Genomic DNA, 16,471 nt, shown 5'->3' with positions numbered 1-16,471 from the left:
AGAAGTGTGAGAGTGGTCATGACGTTCACCCATTCAGTATCTAAGGATAATTTAAGGTATGAGATAATTAGGCTGAATTAGCCCTAAAATGACTCTCAAGTTGTTGTCATTAAGAAAGCAAGTGACATTTGAAGTAATGCTCTCATTGCAGCCTCCTAAAATAACAGAGCAAGTTTCAAAATAAATAGACTTATGTACTATACTCATACGAATCTGCCAATTTATATTATTCCTTAACTGTCATTATAGCTGAGTGTTCTGATTTGGCCAGATTATACAAAACTAAAAAAAAAAAAAAAATTAGATATTTTTGTTTCGAATACTCTTGTTTTATGAGCTAGAAAATAAATGAGTATTTAAACAAGATAATTACAAATATCCTTAAAACTCCAAGAATTTACAAATAAATTAATGTATTGGATCATATATATGTGTGTGTGTATATATATTTTGGATCATATATATGTGTGTATATATATTGGATTATATATATTATTGGATCATATATATTGGATCATATATATATTAGATCATGTATATGTATATATGTTAGATCATATATATGTATATATATTGGATCTCACACACACACATATATACATTTATGTAGAGAGAGTGAGAGAGATTTTTCTGGGAAATGTTGTTATTTATCTACTTCAAAATCCCTTCAACTGAATCCAGGAGTTTGCACTGCCTGTCTGTAAAGCTACTGCCACTTTTGCTCCATCTAGTGGAATATTGATTTTTGCTTGGTAATAATAAGATAGAAAATATTACCTTTACCGTCTGCAAACAAATAAAATCTGTACTACTAATTCTTATTGTTAAATAGTATTGTTCATAAAACAATCACTTAATTTAATTTCTTCATAACAGCAACCATAAAACCATAAACCTTTAAAAACGCAATGTGATAGATTTGGAAGAAATGAATTTGCCACATTCTTTACTTTGCAGGAAATGTATTACTCGATTGAATAAACACACAAGTCCAGACTAATAAGCAGTGAATCTTGGATTCACTAGGGAAGTTTCGTCTAATAGCAGTTTGTGAAGTTATGCAATTAATAACAAAGGCAAAGTCTATTTATTAGTTTTCTAATGCAAATGTTAAGAGGAAATGAGACATTCTCTCAAATATAACTAACAAACCAACAAATTTTAAAATCTATTTTCCTTACTTGGGGATTTTTAATAATTATTTCTAAGTTAACAAATTTTAGTATCAATAATAAAGTATTATTATTAACATTACATATATTCATTTATCTCTTATTTTGGACAATGAATTGCTGCTTATTAAAGTCATCATCCAAAATTATATACATTCATTTGTTAGGTCTGATTTGCCAAGGCAACATTTAGCCTCTCATGCTAAAGCCCCTAGTATAAAAACCCAGTATACAATTTTTCTATATTCTCTGGCCCCATCCCAAAGAGTCAAAAATATTTCTAAAAGGTTTAATTTCCTCCTTTTTAATTTTTTTTTTTTTTTTGATGAATTGAAACTTTCTTGTCAGGAATGGAAAATTCCATGGCAGGCATGGCCAGTAAAAGTATGCATATATATGGTTGAACATTGTGAAGCTAGCTCCATAGTAAAAATTGGCAGTGACCCATATGTATTAAAAGTGGAGTGTCCCCAACTTTATTTGAAAATTTACCTACTTAAATTATTCCTCTAACCTATTGCCATTTGATTTATAATCTGCTGTTTCAACAGAATAAATGAACCCATTAAAAACAAACATACTGTAGATATTTATATCAGGAATAAAACTTCTCTGGGGAGGATGCAATTTATGGAAGTAGAAACATTGGAAGGAAGTAACAAATTGAAGTCCCGGTTTTCTAATGAAGGATTGGAAATTGAGTTCTGCTTAAACAAGCAGGAAAAAAAAAAAGTGATTATTTTTCACTCATTAACATTTAAGTCAGTAGCAGGATATTTCACAAGTTTTAGATACGTTTGCTTAAACAATAGATTTTGTAAATATTTTGTTAAATAAAGTTTAATTTTTTTACAGTCACATATGCGACTAATTGTTAGAAAGGTAGATTATTTGCATAATACACTGTGTTTATCTAGAATACATAGACATATCTTTTTATAACTAGGACTAGTATCTGATTAGGAAGGCTGCCTACTGGATGATAGACTGTCTACTGGATTTCAGAAGAGCAAAACAGATGCAAGCCTGCCCAGAATCTGGTTCTTAGGACAGATGGACTTTTATTACAGACCATGGTCTGTCCAACAGACTTGTAAACAAGATACAATCTTCTCCATCGTTAATATTTTCCTTGACATAAAGATTTGAAAGCGGTAGCATATGTCTTTTCTATCACCATGGTAAGCACACTATTAATCTTTAAGGTACCTGAAATTTTATGTAATCCTGAAATTAAGATCCTCAAAAGAAAAACATCGTTTTTCTTCAAAGTCTGCACACAACATTTCTATTACGTGAAAGACGAAGTGGAAAAACGTGTTCGCTTTGATTTCCACTTCTTTTGTCAGAGGCCACATGCTTATTTGGAATTATTATCCAAAGCATAATTCTTCACAAACGTATTAGCAAAAGGCATACTACCATTTGTCTTGCAATCACCTATTTGAAGGACGTAGCAAGCCCCTGTTGCTAGTGCAGAAAATGAAATTAGTCCCTGGGAGAGGATACAATCATTGCCGTGTTAATCTAACCCTCAGCTGTTAATGATTTGCACAGGGATTCCCCTTGACGCTGTGGCTTCAACTGAAATATTGTTTTAAGAATTGATGTCAAATTCTTCCTTTTTTTTTCCTGAAAGCGGATTGAGAGGAATGGATCCACAGACTTACTTTTCCTTTTCTGTTTATATCTGGGTTTGGGGTTTTTTTTATAGCAACAAATAAAATAAAAACATTTTCACCATAGTTCTATACAACAAAACAAAACAAAACAAAAATTCATTTTCAGATAATTTGCTTTACTGGGATCTTTCAGACAAGTCTGTAAAAGAGAAAAATTCCTTGAAAAACTTTAAAGAAATCCACATTTCACAATTTAGAATTGTTCTTTACATCTACAAGGATAAAAGGAGTAATTTGCTATTCTCATTTAAAATAACTATAGAAAAATATTCTCCAAATTGAAGTTCATAACCTTTTACCTTTCTCTCAAAGGGCACCAGAGTTAACAGTTTGTGTTAGTTTAAGGACTGTTATGAGTAGTGGGTGAAGGAAAAGAACCGCATGTCCTATCCCTGAAGGACTGGTTTGTTTTGGTTTCTTTTTTTCCTTCTCTCTCTCTCTCTCTCTCTGTCTCTCTGCTTTTGGGGGTGTATAGTTTGTAAAAATATATCTTTTATTCTTATTTTCCTGTTATAACTCTGTACCTTTTTAAAATAACACTGCTGAGCAAAAATATTGTATTGAGGATACAGTTTATATTTCTGGTACTTACAATGTTATGATAAGAGAACAATCTAATTTAATTTGGAACCAAATCAAACTTTAAAAGGTAAAAAAATAATTCTGAAGAGTTTATTCAATTTGCTGTCAAATTCATTGTCAAAATGCTTAACAAATTCATTCCAATTCAGTAAAATATATGACCTGTAATTGTATATGCAGGACAATTTTCAGTTATCAGGTGACTTTTATAGTTTATCAATAATCTGATTTCCATAAATCTATACACTTAACTTTCTGAGAATGAGCTAAATTAACCAACTGAGTATTTTCAAATAACTAAATCTATATCTAAAGCTATATACCCTTGGGCATGTTGAATGTATTTATTGTTCATTTCTGCTTAAGGGGGACATGTATTATAATAAAGGAAATTATCTATACTTGTAAATTCTTATTCATGATAATCTGGGAATTAGCTGCAAATTTCTGGAGACATTATCTTCCTCCGATTCCAACTGCAAAATGCAACAATTACAAGTAGTTTTTCAGAGTAAATATTATTAAGATTACTTCTACTATATACCTAATGCACTTTTCTCAAACACTTATTGAAAAAAAAATACTTTTAGGTTTATTTTCTATTTAAACTATCTTACGTAATATATGAAATTATTCCACCTTTTTTAGACGTTTAAAATTTTCATGTTATTTTTTAAAAATCCACCTTAGTTTCCCACTGGGCGGTTAATAGAAACATTCCAAAGCAATGAGCACCAGTCCGAAGTAAAGCTCTTAAAACAAGACAAGAAGTAATGGGTGGGAAGCTGGAACGAGAACATTCATCAGTAGCTCAAAGCACAGACGTCCAAGGGAATCTTTGCTCACCCTCTACCTCTTTGGTAAGCCCACATGTGTTGAAGATGACTTCCATGTTTTGGTCTTTCTTCTTCACACATTATAATGTACTCTTTCTAAACAAATAGTAGGTCATTTATATCTTACTATTATCGGGTCCCAATATCCCCTAATTTTATCATCAACATAATGTTACAGGAATATTACTGCTTTTTGGGTAACTTTACACGCAACAGACATCATTCCAGGCACAGGAGCTAAAACTATTAAGAACACACACCTCTTGCTCTCAAGTTGTGTGTGAGCTACCAGGAAGGGCTGAGAGAAAAACAGGTGAGCATCATGTCTTGTGATAATTCTAGATCTGGAATAAGCACACAATTCCATGGGACTGTAGTGTAGAAATGCATAACGTAAGGTTGGAGAACAGATAAGGCTTGTTGAAGAGTGTGACATCTATGCTTAGACCTAATAAATGAATCTGAATTGGCCTGGATGGCTTTCTAGGCAGAGGGAAGTACCTGTGGCATGTGAACAATGGCAAGTAGTAAAGCATGATAGGATAAAGATGACGGACAGGAGAGTGGAGGACCCAAAGCAAAGTCAGAGAAACAATGTTCTCTATAGTTCAGGACAGGGATTTGTACCTTATACTTGTGGCAATAGGGAGCCAGTGAAGGGTTTTCACTGGATTCATGTTATGGAAATGTTTGGTTGCAAACGGGGTTGTACTAGAGCCAGATACCAATTAGGAAACCATTGTAGTTATTCAGAGATTTGTGTGACCTGCTCTAGGGAATGTCTACACCCCAGAGAGCTATTCTTTCTGAAGCTGGAAGAGACAAAACACAGTTTTAATAGAGAACTAGACCATAACTCAGAGCTGGAACCACAATAAGGCAAATGAAGCACTCATTTTAAAGGGGTATCAACAAAGTCAAGATAAATAATCTTTAGGGTGATTTTTAAAATGAGTGCAAAAAATCAATGAAGAACAAAATATCAAAATTTTAAATAATGACATGAACAGAATTCTTTGGTAATATTTGTGGAAATAAACTAATTCTCCCATGCATCGAGTTCCTTTGTCTCTCATACTTAGGCAATTTCAGTTTTTCTACTCAGTGTTGTTAACCATCTAATTCACCTTGGAAGTCGAGACAGAACACCAGCTGAGATTGACGTTAAAGCATCATCCAAGCGACCCGGTGACTTCCCTTTGTGAATCCAGCTGACAACAAGTTCAAGTAGCATCAAGGAAATGAAAAATGGAGTTGCCTAGAAAGGAAATTGCAGAAAAGAGATGCTATTATGTTCCATATGAAATTATTTTACATTTCCTGATTAGTCACTTCAGAATTGAAATGCCCAGATTTGGGAAGCCCCGCAGGAGATGGTAGACATCCATTTTAGAGGATTACTTTCCACACAGTGGTAAAGAAGTCTAATTATTTTAGACATTTGCTAAATATGTGCTCAGATTCTATCATCCAATTTGAATATGAAATGTAATCATAGAGATAACCATGATAATTATAATATTATAACATTATGAGGAACATCTTCCAAATGAGGTTAAAAAAATACATTGAGAATAAGGTAAATAATTAGAAGTCTATCATCTCTACATGTGTAATTTAGATCCACTTCAAGAGGCTTTCCTTAAAGATGCACATAATTCTAATTTTTCATTTTAGTATTACCAGAACTATTTCTAATGATGAAATTGAAAGGGTAGAGACAATTTTCTTCCTAGAATTTTAGAGAATATGGTAATTTTACATGTTTTCTTGAAACATGATTCAGATTTTATTCACTTGGCTTTGATTTTTGTTTCACGTAAGAAGAGGTGTTTTGAAGGCTCCACTATTGGTGATGGAGCATTGAATTCGGTTTGATGTTGCAGTATAAACAATAATACTTTATGAAGATATCAGTGCCACTTTCTTTAACTTAAAAAAATTAGAAAGAAAGAGTAATATCTAATCTTGAAAAAGCATGGATTTTACTCATTTGGAAGGTAATCATGAGTTTTGAAGCTTTCTATACTGAACTCTCAGTAACATATTCTTGATGTCATTTTTTTTTTTTTTTTCTATTTCTGCTTTGAACTAGTGAGTGTTGTAGGAACAACGTTGATAGGGTGGGGAACTTCAGTACTCAAGTTCTAATTCTGGATATTTCCACTTCTAGTCATAGCCAGGAACCAGAAGTGAAATGTGCCTCTGAGTACTTCAGAGTTTCAAAGAAAACTTGGTTCAAATTCAAACTTAGGAAGTCAGAGTTGGACTTGGTCAAGCTGCGTATCCTTCATTCTGCAGAACTATTCTACCAAATGAAAGAAGAAATAGTTTCCCTGGAAGGAGTGGACAAGTTAAAGATTTAAAAATGAAATTGTTACAAAGTTTACTGATGTGATGTAACTATTTGACATTGAGCTTCCAATAGCTACATTTACAATGCCACGGAATCCAGGAAAACTTTAAACTTTTGTTTTTATCATATTCTGGAGTGACATACAAAGGAGGAAGGGAATTTACAGGTGAAGATGGCTATGGATTGTAAGGAAGTTCAAGTAGAAATTCTACTTTTGCTTCATGCCTTTAAGAAACTGAATTATTATTAGAATTTAATAATTTGAATAATGAAAGTGAACAAAACCCTAAAGAAGTTGACCTTACCATTTATTAAGAAAGCAGCAAGAGTAAGAGTAACCTCTTCCAATATAGTCTCACCTTTTTAACATAATCAGGCACCTCTTCTAATGTTTGGAACGAAGTTTCATTGGGTTTCATCGTGTAAAACAACATGCGAAATCCCTGGGAAAATGAAACATCCTGCTGGGCTTCTGGGTTCTTCATTTCTGCCCTTGTCTGATTCCCAGCTGGAGAATATTTAGGATTCAATGCTTGAAGCCAGAGGCTGAACAAAGAGGATGAGATGTGCAGCTCAGAACAAGCTCTTTGTCAGAGAACAGCTAAAACCCTCCATTGAGAGCACACTCAACAGCCGATTCTGTGTAGAGACAGAAAAATACAAGGATCAAGAGCAAGTACAGAGTTCAGTGGGCGCTAGGCCAGAAACAGGGCATGTGGGGGAGGGAAAAGAGGACTCATACCCAAACCAAAGTCATACAGTGCAGTTTTACTGTAGGTGGAGCAAGTTACTACTTAAAAAAGAAGAGAAAAAAAATTGTAACAGTGTCATGGAAAGAAAAAAGTGATAATGCAGGTATAAGTTCACTCTGAAAAACTGGATAGAAATTCAAGCATCGAATCACATAGAAAAACATTTTTCTCCTCATTTAGAAATTTACAATGTGTTCAAGTTTGTAGTCTCTTTGTTTCCTGTAGGGACAGTATATAGGCGAGCTACTCAATAATAGCTTGAAAGTCAGTAAGTACTGAATATCTGGCTCCTTATCACCTATTTATATTTCTGTATCTGAATAATGCTATTATAACTTCTGAATGTTTGCAACCAGTTTAGGGGCATTTGGATTATTACATAACCTACATCGTTTAATGGAAACTTGGTTAGTCACATCTCCTCGATTCTTGTTAGTACTTATGGGAACTTTCTGATTAAAGAAGGTGCCAAGATGTTGCTGTGAGACCTATTTCTGTTTTACAGAAAGAGCTTAAGTGATTGTACCTTTTAAGTAGATTATAAGGCACTTAATTTATTACATTACCAGTGAAAATGTGGAGCTTGCCAGAATAGCCTCAGCCCTTTACCCTAGCTGTAATCATCCTTTAGCTGCCATTTTATCATTTAAAGATGTTTAGATAGATCTAATTAAAGTATCAATGAACGATTGTTTTAGAAAAATATAGAAAGTGTAGATAAGTAATAATAAATTACTGCCCAAAACACTATTAACATTTTGGTACATGTATAGTCAGTTTTGCTATAATGTGATATATCCATTCCTAAAAATCACAATACTGTACAAAACTGTGCAGTAAAAACCACAAAACTTACGAGAAAAATGTGATTAGGGTAAAATACTCAAAAACATCATAACGACTCAAAAGGAACAAAAAAAAAAGAAAGATCAAAGTCAAATAAAAATGGTAGCACACTTTCACACATGTTACATGGTTAAGAAATACATACATACTAAAATAAATATGATGCTTTACCTTGAAAAAGTCCTGAAACTTGTTTTGGAAATTAGACATTGGAAGATTTGCAAACTGTAAGTTACTTTAGTTTGTTGAAATATGGATTATCTGAAATCAGAAAGTTGTAATATGACATGTGGGTGTCACGGCTCACAACACATAGGTGAAGTGAGAGTGCTACTATAAGCGAGGTGTGTGTTTTGTGTGTCCTAAGCCTTTCAGTTTTTCAGTTCAGTTTTTTAAAGTTCACCTACTCTTTTTCACTGAAAAAATAAATCACACATGAGCATAGGTAGTATGCTCAAATTATTTTCTGGTATATTAATCACATTGGAACAAATTTAATTTCAAAGCACATGTTATAGCAGAATTGACTGTCCTTTCAGACTATTCCCATTACAAGTAAATACACATGGACATTAATTTTTAATAAAAGTGACTGGGTGTGATGGCTCACACCTATAATGTTAGCACTTTGGGAGGCTGAGATGGACAGATCACCTGAGATCAGGAGTTTGAGACTAGCCTGGCCAACATGGTAAAACCCTGTCTCTACTAAAAATACAAAATTAGCTGGGTGTGGTGGTAGGCACCTGTAGTCCCAGCTACTTGGGAGGTTGAGGCAGGAGAATTGCTTGAACCCGAGAGGTGGAGGTTGCAGACAGTGGAGATCGTGCTATTGCATTCCAGACTGGGTGACAGAGCAAGACTGTGTCTCAAGAAAAAAAATGTTTTTAATAAAAGTGATCATATTAGGCATACTGTTTTATTACCTGCTTTCAAAAAAAAAATTTGGAAATTAACAATGTGATACATTACAAGAGGAAAAAAATACAAACAATATAGTTGTATTTAAAGTAAAAAGTGACAGCATCATTTCTTCTCAATATATGCACACCTTCCACTCCACTTCAGAGGGATAACATATCCTCTTAGTGGATATTTTTGCCATATCTGTTTTTCCCTAAAAACGGTAGTTATTATCATTGTTATCATACGAATGCATTTCTATATACACATAATGTTTCGATTTTTCAGTGGACCATATCAAACATAAGATACAACAACTTCCTGCTTGGAGTTAATAACTTACCAGGAACATTTTTTTTTTTAGTATATGGTTATACAGGTATAGTCTTTTTTTCTTGGTTTTACTGGCTGCAAAAGTGTGTGTGCATTCCAATGAGCAAAACAAAATTATTTCTAACTTTTTAAAGCAGAGGCAATTTTATACAAAAAAAGAGTTGTTACACAGATGATGGGAGAAGTAAAAAGCCAAACAGTAACAAAGAGGTAATCTACAGATTAGTACCAATAGGAAGCCACCAGCATTGTTAAACTGTAGAGACAAATGGAGAAGGTGGTATTAGTAGAGGCCAGGGGCTATGGTCGTCCAGGAAAAGTTGGAGCCAATCAGTGCCAGAAATAATATATATGGCAGAGAGGAAAGGGAGAGAAGTTCTACGGCTTATCCCTTCTTCCTGCCCACCAGTCTTCCCACAGTACTTTCCATTAGGCTATGACATGGTTTGGATTTGTGTCCCTGCCCAAATCTCATGTCAAATTGAAATCCCCAATGTCGGAGGAGGGACCTCGTGGGAAGTGTTGAATCACGGGGGTAGATTGCCCTCTTGCTGTTCTCCTGATAGTGAGTGAGTTCTCAAGAGATTGGTTGTTTAAAAGTCTATAGCACCTCCCTCTTCTCTCTCTTCCTCCTGCTCTGGTCATGTAAGACACGCGTGCTTCCCCTTCTGCCATAACTGAAAGTTACTTGAGGCCTCCCTAATCATTCTTCCTGTACAGTCTGCAGAACTGTGAGCCAACTAAAACTCTTTTCTTTACAAATTACTCAGTCTCAGATAGTTGTTTTTAGCAGTGTGAGAACAGACTAATACAAGCTAAATGAGTTCAAAGCTAGTTGAGAGAAAAAGCTAGAAAAAGAAGCCTGGTGAAGGTAACCTCTTACTACACGCAGTGCTGAAGGAGAAAGGGAGGGAGGAATCAATCTATGGAAAAAGTCAACCAAGAACCTGCCCACCATCATAACTTATTTAACTACTCCTCTATTGTTGTGTATGTAAATGTAGTCTTCCACTTTTAACTAGTAAATGTAATGCAACGATAAACATTGTGCTATAAATATTTATACATTTTGCACATTTTTGTGTTACATAGATTCCTAGCAGCAGAATTATGCAATGAAGAGTATGTAAAATTTACCCTTTGATAATTGCTGCCAGATTCACCTTTCAGATTGCCTTCCCCTCCACACTCTTGCTAACACTGGATACTATTAATCTTTCGTAATTTTTAGCCAATTCGTTAAAAAAAAATTGATATCTTGTTTTAATTTGCATCTCCCTAATGATACTGAACATCTTTCAGTACACTTATTAACCTTTTGTGCTTCTTAATCTGAAATTTATTTTTTAATATGAGCTGCACATTATTTTATTTCATCATTATTGATTTATAGGCCATTTGTATTATAAATGTATAATTCCATATACAGTATATATATTCTTATATATGTGACAAATGTTTTCTCATTTCATTTTCACTAGTTATCTATATGTTGTCATACTGCAATTGCAACTTTGTGTGTGCTGTTATCCTTTGTTTTATTACTTCTGCTTTTGGATCTTGCTTATGAACATTTTCCTTGCCAGAATTCTGTAAGAACAATCTTCTGATTGTTTTTGAAATATTTAAAGGATTTCTGTTGTTTAAATTATTTGAAATTTGGTTTTCCATATGGTCTGTAGTAATTATTTGACTTTGTACCTTGCCTTTACGGATCACAGTTCTTCCCACACCATTAGTCAGTCAATACTTTTCCCACTATTCTATGTACCTGTACTATTTCCAGGCTCTTCATTCAGCTCTGTGGATGTTTTTATCTACTCTTATGCTAGTGTCATGTTGTCTTCATCATTGCAACATCATAATAAATTCTGGTAACTTGTAGAACAATTTCTCATGCTTGAATTTTATTTCTCAAAAATATGAAGCTGTTTTTATACATTTGCTCATGTAAATGTTTAGACTAAACTTCAAAGAATCCTGTTGGCATTTTAATTGGAACTACATTAAATTTATGGATTAATATGGAAAGAATTGACATCAGAGGCACTCAATAAATTTGTTTTGAATGAATGAATATATATAAAAAATCACTTAAACTTAATTCTATGACTAAATCATGTCAATGCTCACTTCCAACACTTCTCTTCCTTATATCTTCCATTCTTGTTTTTTTTCTCCTTTGTACTGTTGTAGATTGCAAAAGTTTTCAGGAGAGTACATGTATAACTGCATATCTTACTATAATTTTTTTTTTTTACCTGTGTATGTGAAGGATAAGTTGGCTAAATATACACTTTTTGGTTCAAATAGTAATTCTTTCAAAATTCAACAGAGACAGAGCACTTTGGCTGAAGGCCTGTTAAGTGAAGCCAAGATGGACAGAACAGAGGACTTTGAACCTTCACATGAACCAAAAAGAGGACATTTGTATTAGTCCGTTTGAACCCTGCCAATAAAAGACATATCTGAGACTGGGTAATTTGTGAGGAAAAACAGGTTTAATGGACTCACAATTCCACGTGGCTGGGGAGGCCTCACAATCATGGAAGAAGGTGAAAGGCATGTCTTACATGGGTGGCAGGCAAGAAAGAGAAGGAGAACCAAGCGAAAGGGGTCTCCCCTTATAAAACCATCTGATCTCATGCGACTTATTTACTACCATGAGAACAACAGGGGTAAAGCAACCCCGTGATTCAATTATCTCCCACAACACGTGGGAGTTGTGGGAGCTACAATTCAAGATGAGATTTGGGTGGGGACACAGCCAAACCATATCAACACCCCGGACATTTTCAGATGTCTTCTTGTCCGAATAACTGTCGAATCTCTGCTCAAAGCTACCTAGTCAATGGGAGTCTGCTGGGGATTCCTTTTTTTTTGTTTGTTTTCTTTCTTTCTTTCTTTCTTTCTTTCTTTCTTTCTTTCTTTCTTTTTGGTCTAATTCAAGGGAAAAAGCTTGAGAAGAGTCTAACATGAATGTCAGACATCCCATGAGAATGTAAGACATGAGGAACTATTTACTCTCAGTATTTACATCTGCAAATCAATCAACACAAATGGACATCAAAAGATTTTTATTGAAATGACATGAAAAAAACAACTGATTAGGTTCCTCTGGTGATACTGATAATGGTCCAAATTTGAGAGAGAAAACACAGTAATTTGAGTAGGAGAAGTTTAATATAAAGGTTTGTCAGCTATAACAGCTGGCATAATAAGGGAGTAGCTCATAAAAGTTAAGAAAACTCAAAAGAACATAGGAACAGAAGACAGAAGGAACAGCCACTACCCCCAGGATTGGACTGGGGAACTTGCTTTAAATCAGCCTTTAGGATGAAAAAGAACAGAAGACACTGTTCACCAGGAATTTCTTACTAGAGGCACTCTCCTACAAAACCACTTGAAGAGGTGCCAGGTAAGCTTCTGGCTGCTATGCATTTCAGGAACTGGGCACTGAAGAATCTGCCTGTGTTACAAGACCCTGCCAAGTGAGCATGTAGGAAAAAGGGTGGAAAACCGTTTCCTTTAACAATGACTGTCCGCAGCCCACTCCTGACAAAGCTTAACATCAAGTCAGCTAGCAAAGAATAATATTTAAAGGACCTATTTCCCTTTCACAGATCAGGTAATGAAGTTTGAATTTGGAAATGAGAGTCAATAAATCTACAATTAGCACAAGACATAACACTCTTTAGTAATTATAAAAGGTCTTCATCGTAGTCTCTTATTTATATGATACTTAGCTTCAATGTTTATAAAATTATAAAAAATGTGAAGACTTTTCTGGGAGGTGTTTATGTAAGAAAAACAGAGTGGTAGAAGTTCTATAATTATAGATCTGCCTTTTCTTTTGACATCTAATATTTCAAAATAATATTAAGTCTGAGTTCAACTTGCCTTAAAAAAAAAAAGTCATTCATTTCTACCTCCTGAGTGCTTGTAGAATATTTTTGTGCCTTTGAAATTACATCATTTTTGTTTTTTCATATTTTGGGTAGAATATCTTGAAGAGATGATCATCCTTAAACCTCAGATTTGAATCTTTCTTTGCTTTAGGGCAATGTCTGCCATTGTGTTTGTGCTTATTATTTATGTTCCATTGATTTTTTACACTTCTTCACAAATGAGATTTATGTGTTTACCAGATCCCATTTGTCTACCATATCTATCATATTGTCTGTGTCCATTTTCATCTCCTTTTTATTTTCTGACATTGTCTTCTTAAGTCTATACTTTCGGTATAGTTTTTTTTGTTTTGTTTTGTTTGTTTGTTTTTGTTCTATTTTCATCTTCCTTCTGGGTCTACTTCAAATTTCACAATGGCATTATTTCTTTTCTTACATATTTTCATAAACTCTCTCAGTCCTTCTTTTGCATCTATTTCTTATCATATAGACTCATTTTTTCTTCAATTTTTTTCCTATTTCACTTGAGTGTATACAACAGTTCTGCCTAAAATTATTCTTAGTTTCCCAGAGATAATACTCAAAAGCTGTTCTTTATCAACTTGTAATAAGCTGTTTCCCCTCCTTCACTCCCAATTTTCTTGTTGTGGATGGATACGGGTTCTTTTTTTTTTTTTTTTGAGGCGGAGTCTCGCTCTGTCATCCGGACTGGAGTGCAGTGGCCGGATCTCAGCTCACTGCAAGCTCCACCTGCCGGGTTTACGCCATTCTCCTGCCTCAGCCTCCCGAGTAGCTGGGACTACAGGTGCCCGCCACCTCGCCCGGCTAATTTTTGTATTTTTAGTAGAGACGGGGTTTCACCGTGTTAGCCAGGATGGTCTCGATCTCCTGACCTCGTAATCCACCCGTCTCGGCCTCCCAAAGTGCTGGGATTACAGGCTTGAGCCACCGCGCCCGGCCGATACGGGTTCTTTACACTTATTTCACCCCCCTTTAACTAGTTTAAGAAACTGGGTTAAAGAAGTAGCTCATTGAGTGATTGTCTTACACAAGGATTAAGAGTAAAAAAAAAAAAAAAAAAAAAGATGTGGATGAATAGTCTTTGTATCTACTCCAGGTATATGTGACACTTTGGAGTTTAGGTCTATCTTATCGCTTCAGCATGAGATGGTGGAGGATAAAATTATCACTGAGCAGCCCCAGCTATCTCTGCAGGCTTTTGGAGTGAATTAGAGCTGCCATGGCACACATCAGCTTTCCTTATTTTCGTTTTGTTCTCCTTGGCCTCTACTCTTCCTATAAACATACAGAAATACCATTTAAGCTCTTCCTATCATTTATATTTATTGAGGCTGGGGAAGTCCAAGGCCTAGTGTTTGGGGCATCCCAGTCAGAAAACATGGCTTTTGCTTTTGGACAAATTGACAGTTGTGATAAATGAGAATTTGTTTAGAAGAAAGAGTCTCAATCCATGACATTTCTAGCTTGTAACAATTCCTGTAACTCCCCCCACTTTGGATGATAATATTCTCCTCAGCTGTCATTGGCCCTCAAAGCCAAAATGACTCCAATGAGAATGAATCAATATTACTAACAGTTCTCCCCACCAGTGCTGACTACATGCAGATTACAGGGTTCATCCATTACAACAGAGGAGGCAAACTCTAATTTTCTTTTTAAGAAACTGGGTTAAAGAAGTAGTTCATTGAGTGATTGTCTTACACAAGGATTAAGAGTAACATATAGAGATGCATTTTGAGGAGAATTCAAGAAAGGAAATCCTAACGTTCTGCTTGATGCTGCCAGATTTCCAAACTTTAACTGTCCAAAAGAGGGGATATATGGATTTTGCATATATTTTGGATATATGCAATTTGCTAGATTGCACTCTAGAACTGATGAAGTCCTTTCTTTCTCCACGTATCTTTCTCTTCAGTCATTAGAATCAGTTACTGGGAATTAGACTGGAAACTTGCACTGACATGATCATCTTAAAAACTTTGTTTTTACCTCTAAAATTATAAAATAATACATATTTACTGTAGAAATATAGAAAATGAAGAAGATATTTAAGAAAAAAGCACTCATAACCACACCGGTCAGATTGTAGCCTTATTAATATTTTAATGAACATTTTGTATTGAGGGTCTTTTTCACGCACATTATTTTACATAGATGAGTTCATACTCTATGTGTCATTTGAGGTCCTGTTTTGTAAAATTCGGAAGCCACATGATGAAATGACAAAGCCCCAAATTAGAAGGTGTGAGTCTCTGAATTACTACATAGAGAAGAGCAGCCCATCAATCAGGTCATTATATGAGCAAATACCAAATTTGTAATGCATTTTGTGTTGTATTTGTTATTATTTGAACCTTGTTCACCTAACGGCTAACGGTCTCCTAACTAATATATGCAGAAAAGTATTGGAGGGTTTTGAACAGAAGAGTCACGTGGTCCAATATATGTATAAAATGATCATTTTGGTTTCTTTGTGAAGAATGGGCTTTAGAGAGGTAGGTTGGAAGCAGAGGACTGTTCATAAATAGTTGATATAGTTCGGGTAAATCTTGCTTACTTTCACTAGGATACTTGCAGCAGAAGGAATCAAAGTGAAAGGGTGATTGTGAAAACATATTATAAGTAAAGCTGATAAGGTTTGCTAAGAGATCAGATGTGGGTAATAAGATTAAAAAGAGAGAAGACATGAATAATTTCAAGACTTTGATTCAACCTGCTGAAAGAATAAAGTTGTTATTTACTGTGATGGACAAACTGCAAGATTTGGTTTAAACCATGATATGAGATGCTTGTAGACATCAAAGTAGAGATGGTTGCATAGGTTGATATATAAATCTGGAGTTCGCAGCCCAAAATAGAGTTCAAAATAGAATTCTCAATGAAAAGAAAAAGCACTGACAAAACTAATTACAAGTCAAACCTAAGAATGATTTTCATATACTCACTTCAATCATATTCAAATGCATAAATAATACTAATTTTTAGTTTGAAAACCAGGTCTATTATATTTATTTTATTTTCATGATCATTTTTGGCATTCAAATGCAAATATAATATATGATAATTTACACATTAGTATC

At 34.5% G+C, this 16,471-nt stretch overlaps 1 protein-coding gene across 1 annotated transcript in view; it reads right to left on the bottom strand.

Moving 5' to 3' along the window:
- Positions 1-7,278, bottom strand: part of AGMO (alkylglycerol monooxygenase) — a 355,080-nt gene extending 347,802 nt beyond the window's left edge. Inside the window, exons 1-2 of the mRNA XM_023216020.1 lie at positions 6,988-7,278; positions 5,400-5,530 (exon numbers count right to left, since the gene is read on the bottom strand). Coding sequence (XP_023071788.1) covers positions 5,400-5,530; positions 6,988-7,113 — 257 coding nt within the window. The 5' untranslated portion in view covers positions 7,114-7,278. The remainder of the gene's footprint in view (positions 1-5,399; positions 5,531-6,987) is intronic.
- Between the last annotated feature and the right edge of the window lie 9,193 nt (positions 7,279-16,471).

Source organism: Piliocolobus tephrosceles, chromosome 8 (assembly GCF_002776525.5).
Source record: "Piliocolobus tephrosceles isolate RC106 chromosome 8, ASM277652v3, whole genome shotgun sequence".
In the NCBI taxonomy this organism is placed as follows: domain Eukaryota; kingdom Metazoa; phylum Chordata; class Mammalia; order Primates; family Cercopithecidae; genus Piliocolobus; species Piliocolobus tephrosceles.
This window is presented reverse-complemented; position numbering and strand designations above follow the sequence as displayed.